At 33.1% G+C, this 21,277-nt stretch overlaps 3 protein-coding genes and 1 long non-coding RNA gene across 4 annotated transcripts; 1 reads left to right on the top strand and 3 right to left on the bottom strand.

The window, feature by feature from the left end:
- Nucleotides 6,806-9,553, bottom strand: LOC18612112. Its single transcript, XM_007048716.2, has 2 exons — nt 8,343-9,553; nt 6,806-6,993 (listed from the first exon to the last, which is right to left on the bottom strand). The coding sequence occupies exon 1, from the start codon at nt 9,007-9,009 to the stop codon at nt 8,368-8,370; it is 642 nt and encodes a 213-aa protein (XP_007048778.2). The 5' UTR covers nt 9,010-9,553; the 3' UTR covers nt 6,806-6,993; nt 8,343-8,367.
- On the bottom strand, nt 10,137-12,271 carry LOC18612111. The gene has a single exon (XM_018125806.1). The coding sequence runs from the start codon at nt 12,153-12,155 to the stop codon at nt 11,502-11,504; it is 654 nt and encodes a 217-aa protein (XP_017981295.1). The 5' UTR covers nt 12,156-12,271; the 3' UTR covers nt 10,137-11,501.
- On the top strand, nt 13,704-14,423 carry LOC18612110. The gene is made up of 2 exons (XR_001926178.1): nt 13,704-13,961; nt 14,044-14,423. It is a non-coding gene; the product is annotated as an uncharacterized LOC18612110 (long non-coding RNA).
- LOC18612109 (glucan endo-1,3-beta-glucosidase 5) lies at nt 15,167-19,410 on the bottom strand. Its single transcript, XM_007048713.2, has 3 exons — nt 19,137-19,410; nt 18,190-18,717; nt 15,167-16,481 (listed from the first exon to the last, which is right to left on the bottom strand). The coding sequence occupies exons 2-3, from the start codon at nt 18,597-18,599 to the stop codon at nt 15,383-15,385; spliced, it is 1,509 nt and encodes a 502-aa protein (XP_007048775.2). The 5' UTR covers nt 18,600-18,717; nt 19,137-19,410; the 3' UTR covers nt 15,167-15,382.

Here is a 21,277-nt window from a genome sequence, read left to right as displayed (position 1 = left end):
TTGGATTCTAGCTTTACGGATACTATCTTAGTATCTAAGGAAAGAGATAATTGAGGTTGTAATAATTTATTTATTGCAATTTTTTTCCCACAAAATAAGTTAAAAATAGTAGACGTTTTTGGTCGGAAAAAAAATAAAAAAAATAAGAGTTATTAATTTCATTTTTTTCAGTACTAATTTGACCAAGGAATAAGATCCCACGTAAAACGTGATTGGCTGCTGTTGGGCACGCGCTGTGTTAGGGTGTGGGGCTAAGATTTTGATTAAGAAAATGGCCAGCTAGCTAGCTCCATTAGCTTTCTGGTTGACTAAACAGTCAAAATCCAGAAGCAGATACAACATTCCTGTAGAAGGAAACAATATTTGACGGGGATTTTAGATTGACAGCGCGTTAGAAAAACTTCATTCTGTCACTTTTCAGCACTGTCTCCCTGAAATGAAAAATAATATCATAAATAAGAGGAAAAATAATAAAATATTTTTAATTACATTTGTACAAGATGAAATTAAAAATATTCATTATCATTAAAGAATTAAAAAAAGGAGCTAATATTTTACAAAAAAGATGTTTTTATTACTCTTTAATTTTCTCTAATGCATTTTACTACAAAATGTTGCAGCTAGGTTAAATAGAAACTCTGGAATATTATTTTTAATTATTGTAAAAATTGAAAAATCAATTTTTTGAAAATTGAAAAATGAATTTTTTGAAGGCCAAAAAATCAAATTCCTAATTAGAGCTTTTGGGAAATTTTAGACAAATTTAAGAAAAATTTTTTAGAACTTGTAAATGATAGACACTTTCATCTCTCTCTTTTCTTTTTTTCTTTTTTTTTATTTGACAAAATATATACACTTTTGATTGGAGACCATTTAAAAGCATATACAAATTAATAACATAAAGTAAATTTGTAATTTGAGTGTATGGCCAGGGCACGGACAGTCCCCATAAGCTAAGTCGTTAGAAAATAACATATCGAAAGTGTTTACATGGATGATACATGAATATTTTTAGTTATTTTTAACAAAATTATTTAATTGTAAAGCATTAGTGAAACAGTTTAAAGAAGCTTCTGAACGAAAGAATTTAAAGAAAAAAAAGGTTAGAAAGCCAAAATAAAATTTGATTAAAAGAAAGAGAATTTAGGGTAAATTTTGCGCAGCATTTTGGATGAACGCGTCTAGAGCAAGAGGATGGGAGGTGCAGCAATGCATTACGATAAGACACCACACAATCACGAGGCAAGTAGAAAATGTGCTGGGACTTGTGAGTGATCCGATACAATAAAACGTGGCCTAACCCACCGACCTACACTACTTGGTTGCTCCACATTAAAAAGGTCAATCTATTGCGCTATTCTTTATTTTTGGTCGGACTGCATCCTGTTTGGTACGAGAGAACTAAAAGTATATTTTTTACAATATATATAATTAAATTATATTTTAATATTTATTATATAATAAATCACTATAATATAAAATTATAATATAATTATATTATAGTCAATAAATGTAATATGATTGTAACCTAAAACTAATACAATCAGATTACATTACACTCTGTAATATTATTAAAAATATTTTACTTTTTAATTTTATTATTTTATTAAAAATATTTTACAATATTATAATTTTTTTATATAGATGTTGAGAATATCTTTTTATTATTCTCATAATCATGATGACTATTAATAAAATTTATATTATCGTTTAAAAAAAAATTAAAATAAAATATATAATATAAAAAATTATATTAAAATAAAATATGTAAAATTATAATAAAAAATAACAATAAAATATATGATATCAAAAGTATAATTGAGAGATGATATTTTATAAAAATTAATAATAAAAAATATAAATATATTAAACTTGTATTTTAATAAATAAAGATAAATTTGAAAATTGACATTACATTTTCAGTAAAATACTTGTAAATCAAATGTTGCAATATTATCTTTCTTGTATTTTAATCATTATTTTGCATATATACTAAATACTATAATATTATATTCCCTGCAATCATATTGTATTGTCAAATACTAGACGTTACCTTAACATTTTCTTTTTCATGTTTTTATTGCTATCAGAATTAATGTATAACATTATTAAAGGCAACCGTTACCCACTAACTATCTATTTTTTTTTTCCACATATGAATGCCCATATAAAGGTTTGAAAAATATGTTGTCCCATTTCTTATATAAGAGAAAGATACGTTTTATTTTATAAAAATCATATATATTCGTTATTAACATCATTTCAAATTTAAAATTACTTATGTCAAGATGAATGATTGTATCAATTAATTAAAAAAAATTATTGGAGTAAACGTTTTAGAATTATGTATTTTCTGCACTATAAAAGATATAATGGTATAATAAGTAATGCATTACATATTGCCTTGTGCACTATGGTTAAAATTGTATGAATTTTGATTATTAGTCCACTGTTGTCTATGTATGTCCTCCTCCTCCTCATGATTGTTAGAAAATTGTCCCAAAATGACTTTGTTATAGAAACAATGAAATTCCTTTTCTTTTGGCGAGATAGGGGACAAATGTCCAATACGAGGAAACTAATATTGTAACTATAGGTTAAACTTGGTGGTTGGTGGCTCAACATATATATATATATATATATATATATATATATATATATATACATATATATTTGAAGGCTAGTAAGGTGCTCAAAGAGGTTGGGATATTTCATTAAAAGAAATAAGGGTTTGTGTACTCTGGTTTCACAATCGTATATTTAGGAAAATACAGGAATAAATCAGAAAGAATATGCGAACGGGCAGAACGTGACGTAAAAGTCAGAAGCACTCACTCACACTAGCTAGTGCATGGAACAGTGGCTGCAAGAAACGATGTAAACAGAAAGCGCCAAAAGTCTTTATTGCACGGTTGCCCTATCCTTCATCCATTCAAATGCTCTCATAATTTCCAACGATTGGCAAAGACTTGAAGAGAAACAACACCAAAAGGAAAAAAGCTGCGCCCAAACGCGTGGGGACTGAAAGGGTAAGCAAGGCCGCCACAATGCCGCACGCCTTGGACGCGTTTATTGGCGAAGTCATTGATCTTGAAACGATAGAAAAAGGGGAAAGGAAATGAAAATAAAGAAAAACCCGATCCCCTTGATGTGCAGATTCATCCGTTTTTTGGATTGGTTTGGAATTTAGATATTATTCAGGTCGTGGTTGTGCCTTGGACAAAGGATATTGATTCGCAAGTACTTTGCTAGCTGGCTTCCTGCTTCTACATAATTTAACAAATTTTAAACGCTGCATGGCCAATTGACTTGGTCCTAGTTTACTATTGTACTCTAACGATCAATTTTCGAAAAAAGAAATCTTAAATTTTGCTAAAAAAATCAATCAACACAAGAAAATTATTAATGTTTATTTTTTAAGTTTTTAAAAGTTTTAAATTTACTTTTATAATAAAATAGTATCTCAGCACATCAAGTATAAATTTTATTTTATTTAATATTTTGATTGTTCAGTTATTTAAAACCTATACTAAATAAAGATATTTATTTTTTGTTAGTCATCAAAATCCAATGATCAGATACTTTAATGTTTTAATGTTTGAGAAATAAATAAATAAATATATATACACATACTCGAGTTATATTTGTCAAAATTTGTGAGGACAGAGGTAGAGTCACTTAATTTTTGTTGGAGGGTTAATGACGAAGAGGAATAAATACTAAAAATTTTTAAAATTAATATGTTCAACTTAACCAATAATTAAAATATTTATAATATACAATTATTTTATATAACATGCAAATAAAAAAGAAAAACTTACAATAGTCTTTTAGTAAAGTTGTGCTCAATGATATATCTTAAATTTTAATTCATCAATTGTTAACTTTATAGTAAAAAGGCTGACAATATTTTTTTTAATATAAATAACTAAATTATTTATAAGAAACTCATCATTTATTTGATTCTAAAATCTTGTTTTCACAATTTTTATTTTTAAAAATGCTCTCTCTATAGTTATTGTAGAAACCGAAAGAGTCAAAACAAAGCGAATAAATTTATCAATCAAGATTAATAAAAAAAATGAGGGAGGAAAGAAAGAGAAAAAAACTGGAAAAAACTTGACAAAAAAAATAAACCTTGAAAAAAAAAATCAAGATTAATAAAAAAATGTTATATCGATGAAATTTTAAGTAATAGCCAACAAAGTAACACTGTAACTTAAATTTGAGAATTACAAAATAATTTTTTAATTTTTAAAAATTAAAATCACAAAAAAATAAAATCCACATAATAGAAAAAAGAATAACATAACAAGTAGAAGATAAAACCTACGTATCAAAAAAGAAATAAAAAGAAAATGGTTGATGATTCGTAAAAATTTTTTTAAAAAAAATCTATAGAAATTATAAACTTATAAACAAATAGAATAAAAATAAAAAAAAACAACTATAAATAACAACATAAATAGGAAGAATAAGACAAAAGAAAACTTTACATCTTCTTAATTTTACACAACAGTAGTGAGTGTTTCAAGTCCTTCTTCATCCAAGCTTACAAACTCATAAATATCTTTTGAAGAATGAAATATGCTTGAATAGTGAGTTATAGAGAAAAAAATAAAAAAACAAATGAAAGGACAATAGGGAAGAAAAAGAAAAAAAATAAAGAGAGAAAGATGTGTAGCAAAAGGATCAAAATATCCACCAAGTCTTAATATTTATACATTTTGGTCAATTTAATCTCTGTATTTAAAATTAAAATAATTTAATTTCTTTATTTTAAAAATTATTTTAATATAATTTATTTCTCTAATAACATCTAATTTAACGGTTGTAATTGATAACGTCAATGTTGACATGACAAACGAGGGTGGCTTGAATTGCTTAGTAATGCCACATTAGCATGTGAGGTTGACGTGGTAGTATCATCTCAATCTAAAGACTTCAAGCACACCAAAACTTTTACCATCATACCTAAAGCCCTTGCTTTTGATTATTTCTTACTTTTGCTTCTTTTCTTCCTTTTTTTTTTAAAGTACTTTCTTTCTCTCAAATTACATCATTTTGATGTTATTTAAACTCTCAAAAATTCTAACTATAAAAACATTTTTTTCTCATTTTTTTACTTTCCCTCTTCCTTTAACACTTTTTTTTCTTCTACGAGAAAGAAAAACTTAAAGAGTTATGGTAAAATTGAGATGAGTTTGTGAGATTATTTGATTATTGTTTATTTATATTAATTATTAAATAAAATTATTTTAAATGATATTAAATATATACAATAAAAAGTCTTAAAAATTTTGAGGGATCCACAATCATGCTAAGGGGGCATATAAGCGTGAATTGGTCAACTTTTTTAACATAAGTTATAATACACCCTAATAAGATAAATGGAGTTTAGACGTGATTTTAGGTGCGAAGAAATAAAGAATATAAGGGCGACCACCCACCCAGTAGGCAGTTTTGGGAAACAATAATGACTGATGTACCGTATAATTGAATAACCAATCTTGGGATACAGCAAATATTTATTATACCCAAATATAGAATCGAAGAAATGCTTCTTTTGCTGGAGAATGTCCCACTACGTACAGAGGGAACTTAATTATATGCAATTCCAGTATTAGTTTCTTTTTTTGTTTCTAATGAATCACATAACTATTCAATGAAAATGACTGATACCCACACTAATCATTCTTTGAAATGCTACATGGTTCTAATTCCTAATTTTGGAATATGCAATACTCTTATTTTTACTGTATTTCAAATTTATTTTATGGTTATTTTTTTTATTTTTGGCATTAAAAAAGCACTGAAGATCAATATTTAAAAAATATAAGACATTAAAATCAAAATAATTTTTTTTATAATTTTTTTGAATGTCAATGGGAAGTACAATAAAGATCAAAAGAATTATTGAAAAGTATTCCTAGCATCTGAGATAATATTTTGTAGGTAACGTTCGTAAATATTTTTTTATTAAATTAAATAAAAGTATAACAGGGGAAATTATAAACTACACATATTATTGACTATTGTAAAGGCGAAGCATTATTTTAATAGTCAATGAATAAAAACAATTAACAAAGTCCACACTTAATTTAAAAAAATAGATTAGATGCTTTTTGAATCAAATAATTGAGAAGAGTCGATTGGGTTTGGGACCAACAACAAGTTTAGCCATATGAATTTAGAGACAAAATAGCATAACATACAAAAAAGGAAAGCAAGAAGAAGAGATTTCTACTTTTCAAAGTTCAAAGTTCAGACACCCATCGCCATCAAAAGTAAGTTGCCATCATTCAAAACGCGTAGAACTTAAGGAAGTGATGGGCGATACAGCTTTGCATGCCCATGGAGAAGGAGAAAACATATACATACAAGTATAAAGAAACTATTCACAATTATTTACCTTTGTTTATTAGTGACATGTTGGTGGGATATGTTGACTACAAGTCAACGTCTATTTGTTCAACTTATTGTACTGATTAAGGAGTACATTAAAGTAGAGAGTTGAAGAGAAATGCATATACTGTTTGTGTGCGGGTTTGGGTCTTGGCCAGAGAAGTAACTTTTGGTTGCTCGGGCCTTCAAGCTGCTCATTGATTCTCCTTCAAGACATAAGGTAATATAAGAGCCAAGGCTACCAAATACAGCACAAAACTTGAGACTCAAAATCTGAGACATGTCAAGTTTTTTTCAAACTTTTTTATTTTTTATTTTGCACTAGTTAATATTTACAACCAGACAACATACACCCTATATGGGTTGGTAGAATTTAAAGAAGTACAATCTCATAATACCAAGTCATCCAAAAAGAGAGCAGAGTTTATATCATGAAGCTGTCTAATACTAGCAGCTCTCCTCAACAAGAGGTTAGCTATTTGATTAGCTTCCTAAAACCAAAATATACTTTGAGACATGCAAAAACAGTCGAATATTCAAGACAGTCAACCAGGATGGGTTTGTGGTTGAGGTTAATACACCATATGCCTGCGAATGCAATAAAAAACAACATAAGAGTCTATTTCCAGGACATCAATGTCAACATCTCTGGCAAGCAAAGGGTTGATATTCAGACATGTCACCAGTTGACAAGCAAACATTAAGAGAAGAAAAAAGAATAGATTAAATCATCATTATGTACTCGAATGATACCACTACAGCTTGTCCAGCCAAGATTACCCAAAAAGAGGAATCATCAATGTTTAACCTAATTCAAGGGGCCCAATGGGCCATCCATTTGATATAATTCAAATGAAGGAGAGTTCTTGCTATGCCTTTTAACGGAACCAATATACCCTAAAGAGGCAGCACAGGCCTGAAGCAAATCAGAATTGATATTCACCGGTTACAAACTAAAAATAGCTTCGGTTTCCTCAGTTCTAGACATACCAAAACAAGAAATAAAAGTAGTGCATGGGATAGGGTCCGACGCTTGGTCAACTTGGTAAAGAACTCTAATCCATCATCACTAATATAAAATTGAATGATTAAAATAATCACAACTTACGTTAAACTTGTCTACTTTAAAATCATTCCAAGTTTATTTGATAACATCTAAGAGGTTAGGCAAAGGTTGTGAACGGGCTTGGCTCACCACTGAACCCTCTCCCTAAAAGCACAAAAAGAAAAAAAAAAAAATAGGGTGGAGCAAACATTTGACCCATCTTACTCTATTCTCTTTCCATCCATAGACTAATTTGAATTTCACTTGGTATAAAACTCGTACAGTATGAACGGTAAATATTATGTAATAATTAGTAAAGATTGAATACATTGATGTATTTGGAAGAGTATATAAGAGGGAATGGATTTAAAAAATCACTCTTTCCTTCACAAAATTCAAACTCACTACTTGACTTCGGCAAATATATGAATTTGACCACAATCATGATTCATGAAAACTGTGTTTCTATTAGCTCTATTACCTAAATAGCACTAGATATACAATCTAAATTGCTCAGTCCAAATTCAAATATTAAAATGCAACTCATAGGATTTAATAATGATACTCTAATACATTGTATCTCTTACCTGTATTACTATGGTAAAAGCATCCTTTTCATCAAAATGGGGCAATACTCTCATCTTCAAATATTCCTTTTAGAAACTAACTCTAACATTTCAACGTAAAAAAAAAAAACAGCTTATTCCCAGGAAGTAATCCACCTTCCAAGTTAATTTTTTTTCTCATCCTGAAAGATTTTAATCGTTCCTTCATTCTATAGACTCTGCGATTCCTCTTCATTATCCTAAAAACAGTAACACCAGCAGCAATTATCAAAGGCAAAGGACCTAAAAAAAAAATAGGAAGAAAGTTAGAAAGAGCCAAAACCTACCTTCTTTTTTTCTGCTCATGAAAGTTTATTCCGCCTCTACTACAGGAAAACGGGACTCACATTCTCTTTCAAGGAATAACTCACATTCTCTTTCAAGGGATGAGATACCCATCAAGGCCTGAGCTTCCTTCAAATAAACCTTAATCATCCTAATGGCCTCATTGAGCGAATTGGTAGCGATTAACACGTTGGCGACCTCCTCATCCTCAATGGCAGCCTCAACTTGATGTCGACGACTTCTCAGTTCGTCGGTGGTCACCAACTTGGATGCCTTGGATTTTTCCAGATTTGCAATTCTACCCCTCCAGATTCTGTTAACGGCATCCAAATACCTGCTATTCCCGTCCCAATTAACGGCCAAGTACTTGGCGGTGCATTCAAGTGCGACAGCGCAGTAAGCTTGGTTCATGGAGTCAGTGATTCTGAGACATTGGCTGCGGTCGATGCGCTCGATCATCTCCAAATGGTCGAGGATTTCCTCCGAAATGTTTCCGCTCAAGATTTTAGCTTTGATGGAGAGGAGGAGGAATACTTTCTTGGGGCGAGGGTTGCCGTCCAAAGGCGGGGCAGATTCCAGGCGCTTCTTCATCAACATTAGGTCGACTGGTTCCCACATAAGGAAGTGCATGAACAAACGGGTTATTTCTGGGTCCATTTCTCCATCCATTGAAACTCTAAACCCTAGTGTGTGATAGGGAAAGAGTCACCCTGTCTAGTGTGTTTGTTCCTTTAGCATCTGAGCCGCAGTAATACACAAATTAAAATGCTTCCGGCCCACTGGACCACTTCGGTTTTTCATGTTCTTTCTAATAACTTAAAGCATCGGAGTGGCATCACCTGAGAGTAGGAGATTGGATTAGCTTGGGCCAGGAGCAGCTCCTGTCGATCTCGGCATCAGCAATTATTGTATAAATACCTTAAATGTGCCTTCAATTTTATTCTTTGGTTTCTCAGTCCATCAGCATGTCAATTTTGTTCCATACCCTTGTTTTCTTTTTCTTTTTTTGATTGAAAGCCTTTGCACGAGGAACAGAATATCTATAATAAGGCAACATGCACCCTATATATGGATTGATTACTGAATCCATCCTAACATCATATAAGAAACAGTTCATAGAAAAGAGGAGCAGAGTGCATATCAGGAAGCTCTCTAGTACCATCCGCCATTTAATTAGCTTCCCTATAACCAAAATGTAGTTCAGCCCGTTCACATACAAGGTTGAAACAAAACAGAATTAGTGATTCGCAGGTTTGAAAGTTTAAATGGCTTGGTTTCTGCTGTTCCAGACATACCAAAACAAACCTGTTGATAAAAGTAATGCATGGGAAAGGGTTTGATGCTCAAACAACTTGGTGAAGAACTTAAATCCATTGTCTAAGAAAATGTCTAAGAAGGCACTTTCTTGGCTTCTAGTATGCAAAAAGCTTGGTACACGCAGGTAAGAAAATTTTGAAAAATATGAAAACAATGGGTTCAATGTCTTCAGGATTGTCCCAGAAAAGCTGGCATCAACTTGAAGAGAGAAATTTCATTTATGTAAAAGGACAGAAGTAGGAACTCTGTGGTGATCAAAAAGCCAAAAAAATTAACAAAAATTTGACTCGGAGAATGCTTCCAACTTTCCAGATTTTGACAGTTCAGACAATGTTAGGTTTACTTGGTTTGCATTCAACTAGCTTCTGACTTTAGCCCACATATCCAACAACAAACAAAATGGACATATTGTTCTACATGTTAGATCTACTTTTATCTAATGCTTTGCAATATTCAGAAAACTCTCCAACATACTAGAGTACATTTTAATAGGTCAAAATACATGAATTTAGGCTAAATGATCCATGATGAATACATATCTGATGTTTAACCATATGTCTGGAAGTAAGAAAGTGAAAGAAGCAAGAGTGAACCAGTCAAAAGGTGAGAAGAGTAGAGGAAATGCTTTTTCTCCATCTTTTCCTGAACTTGCCCCATTGAAGAATTAAAACTTGTCGTCTAGGAAATGTTAGGAACAGAGAACTTACAATAATATAATGCTGCCTTCTCCAAAGATTGAGGAACAAGAAGAGATCTATTGACTTAAAGATTAATCTGAAAGAATTCTTAACTGTTTCATCCAATCAGAGTTGCCCCTTTTTAACAGAGCCACCACAGAGATGCACAGGGGAACAAAACCAATCCATTTTCAACTCAGAAGGATACTAAATTTTTAGTAGTCATCAAGAAGATCCTTCTGTGGAAAAGGATGATGAAGATGCAAACCTCCTCTCCACTTTTCCACTTTTATGACTCCAACTGGCTCTACGACTGGAGCTTCAATTGCAGAAAAGGCACGGAAGGGCTTACGACAGAGACTGGCTTGGGATACTTAAGCTTTTCACATTCTCCTTTTCCATAACCATTTGGTACAGCATACGTGCCGGTTAACTTGCTTTTGCCCATCTTGCTTAAGGAGCAGGGACAACCTCGAACCTGCTGCTCCAATGCTTAACAAGAGGGGCGAGGGCAGCAGTTACATGCACCCCTTCCTCTCTGTTGTTGCCCGCACAGCACAAAATGAAGTAAAATAATGAATTCGACAAATTGAAGTTAGGCTTTAAGAGATATTGAAGGAGTTCGAGTCATCTCTAAACCCTTCCCCTCAAAGGGCAAAAAAGAAAAGAAACGTCCAAAAAGGCAGAGTGCAAAAATTTTACTCCCTTGTTCCATCCATAGACTAATTTGCTATAAAGCTTATGAGCATGAATATTAATTTGCAACAATTAGAAATATTCAGTAGATCTGCGTAGTTGCAAGAGTATGAGGAGATGGATTTAATTCACTCTTGCCTTGAAATATTTCATATTCACTACTCATTATGAACCTAACAGTATAAGAATTTGAATGTAATTATGGAAAATTTAAGTTTGTATATGCTCTATATCATAATATTGGATATGAAACCTAAATTTCTCATTCATTTTATTTCTTCATCCTGAAAGATTTTAACCAAAGATAACAGTTCGACATGATTGTTTTTTTACATTCCTCTTAATAGATAATAGCATCAGAATTCAGAAGCAGTTTTCGTTACTTGGGTTTTATATGCCGTCAGTCACATTGAAGAATTAAGAATAAGGATAAAGATAAAGAAATAGCGAAAGCCTACCTTTTTTTTTTTTTCATTCTCCGGCAAGCGAATCCCTCCTACACTTCTCCAGAAACGGACCATTTTCTCTGTAAAGGATTGAGTCACATTGGCTTTTAAGGAATGACGGACCCATCAAGGCGAGCGCTTCGCATAGATAGACCCTAAGGGTGAGTATCGCGTCATTTCGCGTATTAATTGTAATTAACACGTTGGCGACCTCCTCATCCTCCACGGCAGCCTCCACTTGACGTCGACGGCTTCTCAGTCGCTCGGAAACCAACCTGGATGCCTTTGATTTTTCCAGATTTTCAATCCTGCTTCTCCATATTCTCTTCACCGCATCCAAATACTTGCCATTCCGATCCCAGCTTCCAGGCAGGTACTTGGCAGTGCATTCAAGTGCGACAGCGCAGTAAGCTTGCCTTATGGAGTCCGGGATTCTGAGCCTTTGGCTGCGGTCAATGCGCTCGATCCTCTCCAAATGATCAAGTATCCTCTCGGAAACGTTGCCGGCTAGAATTTCGGTTCTGATTGAGTGGAGAAGCAGCGTTTTCTTCAGGCGAGGCTTGCCGTTCAAAGGCGGGAAAGCTTGGATCAGTTTCTTCACCAACATTTCGTCGGTTGATTCACGAACAAGGAATTCGATAATCCAACCGCAAATTTCTCTGTCCATTTCTCGATCCATTGAAATTTGGAACCCTAATTTTGGCTTTAGTTTTTGGTTTGGAGAAGGGGATTCGAACAAATTTTTTACGGTGTTTCAAATTCAAATTTCTTGTCTGTTTCCTTTTTTCTTTTTAATTTTTTTTTAAAAAAAAGAATCAAGGAAAGTGGCAGGCAATGCATTAACTGGGTAAATTCTACAATCTAGTATGTATCTACCCACAAAAAGGTCACGTGTTTGTCACTTGACTTGGCTCAGTTTCATTTTCTGATTTTCCTCTCAATTTTCTTTTAGATTTTTTTATAAAAATTTTAGGCAAATATTAAAAGAGTGTCTATATATATATATATATATATTTAAGATTATATTTATAAAAAACTCCTATAATTTATCGATTGTCTGTTTTTAAATTTAGTGAAACTAGTGCATTAAATAAGACATTTTTAAAATAAAATTTTAACTAATTTTTAACCAAATCTTTTATTTTAAAGTAGAAAGAAGTCTAAAAAGGATTTTTTTTAATATTTGAGAAAAAGTGGTAACAATGGCTAAATCAAGTTTTAGTTGTTACCAAAAATAGAATTATGAAAATTTCAAATTTTATTGATCTCATTTCATTATTACTTTATATATTTGAATTTTTTTTTAAAAAAATAGATGTAACTTAACTTGTGACCCTTTCTTTTAAGTTTTAATTTAATTTTAGTGAGTTCAACAAAAGATATTAAATTATATATATATATATATATAATTTTTTAAAATTGAGTGGATTTAATTGATTTCGTCAATTATGTTATGCGTTTTTTTAGTATATATAAAAACTTGAATTCACACTTGTAAAGTGATTTTTTAAAAAATAATTTTTAATCAAAACAAACAATATTTTTAAGTCGGATCTGGATCTCCAAAAAATTTAATTAGATTAATTTTAATCTCATGTACAAATGGATCACACAGAAACGTTTTCATAACAAGTTCCATGAAACACCAATGCTTGCTTTCTTTGCTGTGGTCAATACACCAGTCAAAGCGTGCAACTGCAAATGGGGCTTGTAAATATTAGGGTAAGAACCAAGTTTTCGAAAGCTTGCCCACAGAACATGGTGGGCTATCAAGATAATGCTTTATAAAAGTAGGAGCAAAAGCATGTTGTTGGCTAGTGCTATGTTCAAAGCATATAGTTCTACTTGATTATTCCCGACAAAAAACTATGTTTTCTTCTGCGAAGTCCCAAATTAATGGTCCTAATTTAGATGTAAATACAACGTTTTCTTCTGACTTTTGTGGATCTCAATAGTCAATAGATTCGATCTGTCCTTGAGGTTTATCAATATGGTTTGAGGACGTTGCTGCCCCGTTTCTTCCATTTGTGGTGGTTCAATGATGGTCTCAAGAGAGGATAAGCTGGGGTTACGAGTTCATATATGTAACTGAATAGTATAGATGAAAGGTTTAATCAAGAATGACCTGACTCTTAGTCAAAAATGGCAACCAAAAGTTGCATGCAAAGCCAAACTCCATGTCATCAAGCCATGGTTATGAATCTCTTTGATAAATAAAAATTCAAGAAAATGTACGTCTCTATCTGATTATCTTTTATTTCCAAAGTGTTGCTACTTTTAGTATAAATAGAGGTGAAAGATATGAGTCTGCCATGCTTAATTAGTTGATCATCAAGTTCGAGCTTGGAAGGACTGATGGCAAGAAGGCAAACCATTCTGATCACTTGTCTCATGTGGCTTTTAGTCGTTTCATCCATTACTTTATGTGCAAATGCAACTGCCGGTGCTCGTCCGGAATCATTTGAACAAGGTGTTCATCCCCAAGGTATACGCCCTTTTCTTGCTTACAATTTCAATGCTGGTGCTTCTGCTAGTTCCTAAGGTCATGATATTCATGATATTTGCAGGCTGTCGCTGCTGCTTTTTCATTTGGAAACCGATGATTCGCTGTGGGAAAGTATGTTGTGGTGATGATTGTTGCATTTAGAACTGAGGCATCAATTTCTCCATCAATTAGACTATAACTCGTTGCTGATGTAGCATGTATTTTCATTACAAGTGATTGTACTAGTAAAAATTAATGTAGGTTGGATCGTCATTCTCTAAGAAAGAAGGGTTCTTCTCACAATTCTTCTTCTTTCCTCAGTAAGGATGTTCTACACCTACATTAACTAGGCTTCTTTTTTCTGCAAATCAACAATAATGTTCTGTTAGGAAGATGCTATGCAGGGGAAATAATCAATGCAAAATTGGTAAACGAGCCAAACCATGTATCATTGCTCGGAAATACACATTCGTCCTTGTAGACCAGAAGTTGGCTTACAGCTTCAAAGGGCACCATCCATCCAATTGAAAAAACCAATTAAAACCAGTACACCGTATATAAATAATATAAGACTGGATGATACAGGCGACTAAGGTGTTTCTTCAATGGCATCCATACCTTCCTTCCAACACGAGCCATTGAGTTTGAATCCCCTTCCTAGTTTAACTATAAACAATATCTATTTTCTTCGGTCCAATGACTAAGTTGCCCGACCGAGTCACAGCCTTGTCCTCCCACTGCTCTCAAACTCTTGTACTTGAGGAAGAATTCCAGCTCAAGTCCTTGAATATATGCTTATGATTCAGTAGATATATACTCTATGATGGTTCTGTGAGGAATTAGAGCCCTGCATATCATTTATATATAAGAACGAACAATCACGACTGGTGTGGCACTAGTAGCATCTGACGGGTGATTTTGCTGACCATCCTGCCTTGGATTTGTTTTTGACGCTCAAACATCATAATAGCACCGGCTTCAAACAAGAAAACAGGGCTAAAAATTTCTGTGGAAAAGAAATTAACTTTTCTTCTTCCCACTTTGTTTAGCAACGCTGTAGAATACATCAAACTTGAGACTCTTCGTCCATGGTATCCATGTTCTCTTAGCCTTGAAAAGCTTCCCTACCGCAACGCATTCATGCAAAAACAGGGTTTGTCTCGTTGAGATAATGATCTATGCACAAGCACGGCATCCATATGAAATATCAAGAAAGGTAGTTCTGCATATCAATCAAGGCAATGAGTAGATAATTTAACGTATGCGAGTCTCCTTTTTCTTACATCATACAATGATATACTACAATAATCTGCAATCATTTGAATATATAAATGACTCTAGCGCTCTATATCCTATGTTGACATTATCAGCTTCATAAGAGGGGACCCCGAAAAACCCGCCTAGAAACTGCTTTGTCTTTTTCATATCCTAAAGGCCCAAACTTGCCATAAAATTAAAATCCAGCTCATTACCCACCTTTGATATGGTCTAAAACTTGAACTGGTATCAGTGACACCAACAAGAAACCTACAGTCACCAACTGAAGGATCTAGAAAAGTGACCACACCAAGTCCATCAAAATTACAACTTTGTTCGTTCTGCATTTGCAACTGATAGTAACTGTTGAATGCATACGAAATATTTCCCTTTGCTCCAATGCTATTACATGATCCCCCATAGTCAAGTGTAGTGCAATCCGCGACGTTACAAGCGACTTTCATGTGATTTGCCACATCAGAGAGATCCTTAGACGGGCTTGCAACACACCATCTAGATGGGAGATACTGAACATTCCTGGCATTCTTTAACTTCTTGTTGCCCAAACCAAGGTTTAGTGCATATTTAGCCTGGCCATCAAAGGAGAAAATCCCCCAGTGCCGTTCAAAGTTTCCTGGAAGAGTGCTCTTTGCCCCCTCATCAAGTAGACTGAAAAGATAGATATCCATAGGTGGAACACCCGGCCTAAGAGGGGTTCCTTTGTTACTTAGCACTTGATTGATCAGGCCTTGGTTGAAAACCCTAGCAGCAGTGAGATTTGCACCAACCGCTCCATCTGTAGGCCAACCCACCTCCCCAATGACTATGGGCATCTGCCCATATCCAATTTTACTGAGGGCCGCAACTAATGTGTCAAAATTTCCATCAAATGCATTATAGTAAGTGTTGGAACCGTCTATAACAGGATGTGTAGTACCCTCAAAGAATGCATAATCTTGTGGAAAATCTGAGTTCCCGTAGAGGCTTAGAAATGGATAAATATTAACTACAAATGGAGAACCATTTGAGTTTAGGAAAGAAACAAGTTGAGTCATAATTTGACTCAGCTCCGGTCGAAATGCCCCTTGAGAAGGAACATTGGATTCATAGGCATCAGCATTACAAGGGACTACTAACTTTACGTATCCTGCAAGATTTGCTCTGGCCAAAGACTGCTGCAAATTGACCATAGCAGGGACTACATAGGACTGAAATTGACCTGCGTAACTTGTAAGGAAGGGTTCATTTCCTACAGCGATATACCTGTCATCCAGCCAGAAGCAAATAACTTTAGAAGATGTGCAACAATTTAGCCACACTAGCATATAAAAATTTTACAGAAATGGGGTAACCTCGGATTGGATTTCCTACAACTCACTGCTTTGATAAACATTAGGCTAATTTCAAAGCAATAGATGCATGCATCGGAAATCCAGCTCAGGTGTCTCAATAGAAGGGGAACATGCTTGATAAATTTTATTTAGGCTGTCAAGGCATGTACATTCTTGAATTACAAGATTCAGAACTTGGCATTACATAGATGCCAATGGAGGAAGAGTAAGAAATCCAACTTGAGGTTATTTTGCCTCATTAATCTCTCCAGTGGTTGAGATACTAAGTATTTTCCATAGAAAAAGTATTCTTGCTCATTTTTCTTTTTATGATCCTTGGTGCAAAAGAAATTATTAAAAGTTACTACATATGGGAGAATAGGGGTGCATTCAATTGCCAAAAAGATCATTTACACAACTACATCATCCAAAGACCAACCAAACCCAACCAACAAAAAAAGAAGAAAAAGAAATTAAGAAAGAAACAAAACTTCCCTTCTTCCTTGCTTCTAGTTATCTTTATCAGACAAATGCCTACAGATAAGAAATTTTTACCTTCTATTGTCTTCACTATCTAAGTAGAAGAATATTTTAGCTTAGGTGCACCAGGTTTTCCATCTCATCATTTGTTCTGAGTGTAAATCTACAATCACTTAGACCACGACCACAGTGACAAAGAAGACACTTTAATCCAAATATCAAAATAGTATTAATGAAATAACCTATCAAGGATGGATAAAATTTTATATACCATCACATCAATGATGTTGTGTTGGTTATAGTATGAGGAGTTGTGCACGCAGCTTGCTATGGGGAATGGCATATGAACTCTGGCATAGCAATCCACAGCTTTCACAGATAAAGTAATTTAACTGTTGTGGTTGTAAGGCAGTATGCTGTTGCATATGCCTATAAGAAATCCATACTGAGGACACCGCTAACATTAGATTGGTTAAACATAGTTCGAAGATGCAATTACTAAAGGATGCTAATCTATTTAAATTCTCCTAAGATCACCAAATTAAGATTCCTTTGTTGGACCCATTTAACAACTGAGAAGATTAACAATATATTCAAAAAAATTTTAGCCTATACAAGAAACTTTTTGAATCATTTATCAGCTGAATTTACACAAGGGGTTTCCAGCACTAAAACCAAGCATACAGCAAAATATCTTCCCCAGTTATCAGCTATTATAAATGATGACATACTAAGTAAGTATCTGCTTATTCCAATATATAAACCCCCCCCCCCCCCCCACCGATTATTTTCCTGTGTGTCCATATAAAAATTCTTAACTACTTTAAAACTACTTTAAACTTATTATTTCATTTTCTCATATAATTTCTAATCTATTATAATCTAGCCTAAAGTTTTCTCAATCTTTCTACAAATCTATACCGAGCCTAATCTGTTTGGTAGCCAGAAAAGCTTGGAAAACAAAGATGCCAAAACATATACGGATTCACCTAAGGGATCATTATCCTTATGCTTTTATATAGTTGATCTGAAGGTGATAAAAGCAAAATCAAACACCAAACACAGAAAAAATTACTTTCTTTAAGTTCTTTCTGCAACCTTTCACTCAACAAGCAAAAAGGAGAAATAAGTAGCAAATCTTAGAGAAAGACAAGAATTACCTGATATCAGCACCACCTTTGCCTATATAAGTAGAGACATTCTGACGAACCCACAAATCAGCAGCCGCAGGGGAAAAGCTGAGCGTAGCCAACATCTCATTTGGTATCCCAACCATGACTTGAATCCCACTCCCCATCAAAGCTCTCAACACTAATGGGTCAGCTTCAAAAAGCTTCACTTTTTGTATGTTGTTGTCCTTCAGCAGATCCACCACGGTTGATGGCTTCAGCTTGTGGAATGACAGTGTCCCCCAGTTTACCCCTATTACTGATTCTGCCACTAAAACAAACCCTGAAAATATCATCATCATCATCACCATTGCACGAACAAATGGTGATGATCCAATGATTCTTGCCCTTGGGGCTGTCATTTTTCTCCCTTCTGGACTTCTTTTGCAATAATCTTTCATTTGCTCATTTGGGTTTGCTTTGATCCCAAAGGAGAGTCGTAAGGGACAGAGAAGTGTGGGTATGGGAAGTTGAGAGAGATGGAAGTGAGAACTACTCACTACCAACAACAGTGTGGAACTGCGAAAGGGGTGAAGTTTAAGAATATGCCAGACCCCAATTTATTATTGTGATTAATTAATTTTTTTAATGCTAGTAAGTTAATGACTCAAATACCCTCAAATGGTCGGTCATGCTCGTTTCAAACTGCTGCCTAATTATCTCTGTGTTCTTTAGGGCATGCAAGACAAAACAATCAGAAGATAAAAAGCAACACTTTTTCAGTTATTACAATATCTTGAACTCAGCAGTTTGAAGTTTGAACACAAAACCTAACACGAGATATGGGCGTTTGATTATTTTTTAGCATCAGATCTTAGATGAAAGTTTATTCCATTTGCATAATGCAGGGCCGTTCAGTTGTCCAGATGAAAATGAAAGCTGAAATAAAATGTCAAAGAAAGAGATAAGAGTTTGGGGTCATTGATGTGAAATTCTACCTGAGAGGTGAGGGACAAATTGATTGTCAGATAAAAAGCAAATGCTTTTTCCAGGATGGTTGCTGGTGCTGCCCCTTGGTAGTGCTTGTGCTTGACCTAAACTTTCTCTAAATCTGGACAAAATCTAGACACCTGTCTCTATTCCCTCGTTCCCTGGAGAGTTCTCACATTCCAACACCCCAATCTTTGGAATCTTTCATGTGATAGTGTTCTTGTAGGATTGAGAAACTCAATTGGAACATGATTTCTCTCTGTTTTTTTTTTCTTTTTAATTTCTTAATTTTTGCTCTCGAAATGTGATGCCCACTGTTATTTAATAAACAATTCTTCCAGCTTTCGGGCTGATGTAATTTAGATATTCAAAAGGAAAAAAACATCTGAGAACGTATCAATTACAATTATCATACTTTATAATCATCCAACATAATCATGAATTATGTAGTGTTCATCAAAATATTATATAAAATTCATACTTATAAATATGAATCTGAAGTAACTATTTATTGTGATAGATAATTGTAGTAAACATAATTGTACATGACATGCTTCCAAGTTTTACACACACATATTTTATTTGTGTGTTTTAATTTCTTACATGAGAAATAAATACTATTAACATGATGGAAATAAAATTATTTTTTTATTTAATTAAATTAAAAATATTATGTATTTTTTGTATAAAATTATATGTTTGAGTTTGTATTTAGTGTTTTTTTTTAATTTCGATAAAATGAGTAAAAAAATTATGCACCAATTAATAAATCAAATGCTCAGATGCTGAGTTTGTATTTAGTTTTTATACTTAAAATGGTTTTATTAAAAAATTTAATTAATTATTTTAATTTATCTTTTATCTATATTGTAATCATATTTATCATTGCATAATTTAAGATGACATATTTTGACCACCCGAACACACCCACAGTAGAAAAAAAAAACAAAATTGTAATCCTGCTTTATTTGCAAAACGTTATTACCCAACTTAGACTTTTTATTGATGGTATATTTGATAGAAATTTATTCGCCTTTGTAAAAATAGACGCGTCGGCATCTATCTTGTATAAATTGTTTCAAGTGTTGATTCATTCTTTTATATTAAAAAAACAAGGTGAGATTTTATTTAATTATTATACAAACATTTATAAATTATAGGATTATCAACTATATAACAACCAACAAATAATTTAATGGTTTTTATTCCTCTTTAGATCTAAGATTTGATTCTTAGGATTACAATCTTAATTACCAACTATGAACTGGAATCAGTCCTCAAAATCTCAAGAAAAAATATTCTCACACAGAATTTAACATTAAATTCATATTTAATATTGTAATCAGAGTTATATTTAATTAATATTTAAATATTTAATTTATTAATTAATGTATTGTTCGAATAAAAAAAGAGAGTTATGTTTGATTATACTCGTTAATGTAATGTCTGATTGGACATTAAAGGAAAGAGCATTTCGCACTTTCCGTTTACGATTAGTGCACCTCTTTTCATTTCATTTTATACGTCTATAGATAACCGTCCATCTTTTTTGAGCCTTTGGAAAGTTGCAAAAGTCGTGGCATCGCCCTTTAGATGCCACGTTACCGAGATTAGGATTCCCTGTTTCTTACCAAATTAGAGCTCGCAAAGCAAATGCTTTGTCTTGCTTTGTCTATAAAGAGAAAAAGTCAAAGAGCAAAATTATTTATGGGCCATTTCTCCCTGCACTATAACGTCGTTGGTGATTCCGTTTTTCTCTTTCACACCTTTAACTTTCTCGCTAACTTTCATGGAAAATGAGATTTCAATGGGATCGCATGTCCATTAAATGTAAAATAATCAGAAAGCTTGTTTTTCAAGCCATGTTGGAGGTTGGAGCCAAATCATCAAGTGCTGATCATGAACATGCTTATCACTAATTATCCCATTGCTTTGGCAATCCTGCAAGGTGGCTTTGCGGTTTTGCAAAGGCTATATATATATAAAGCAAATGATTTGCATGGTCCCGAATCCATTATTCTTATAATCATTTATGACACTTTTGTGGAAAATTAAGCATTTCACAATATGTATATTAATTTGTCTCTGCTTAAACATAAGAAAATACTAACTTATCAAGTTATTTAAGTTTGTAAGGAGCATAAGATAA

This window comes from Theobroma cacao, chromosome 1 (genome assembly GCF_000208745.1).
Source record: "Theobroma cacao cultivar B97-61/B2 chromosome 1, Criollo_cocoa_genome_V2, whole genome shotgun sequence".
Lineage (NCBI taxonomy): Eukaryota > Viridiplantae > Streptophyta > Magnoliopsida > Malvales > Malvaceae > Theobroma > Theobroma cacao.
Note: the sequence above shows the minus strand (reverse complement) of the source record. Positions and strands in the feature narration are given on the sequence as shown.

What these genes read in the sequence shown, in the direction of transcription:
- LOC18612112 (XM_007048716.2), bottom strand. Translation starts at nt 9,009, where the DNA reads ATGGATGGAGAAATGGACCCAGAAATAACCCGTTTGTTCATGCACTTC.
- LOC18612111 (XM_018125806.1), bottom strand. Translation starts at nt 12,155, where the DNA reads ATGGATCGAGAAATGGACAGAGAAATTTGCGGTTGGATTATCGAATTC.
- LOC18612109 (XM_007048713.2), bottom strand. Translation starts at nt 18,599, where the DNA reads ATGAAAGATTATTGCAAAAGAAGTCCAGAAGGGAGAAAAATGACAGCC. An exon ending in AAAGGTGGTGCTGATATCAG is followed by an intron (nt 16,482 to 18,189) that starts GTAATTCTTGTC and finishes GCTGGATGACAG; the next exon opens with GTATATCGCTGTAGGAAATG.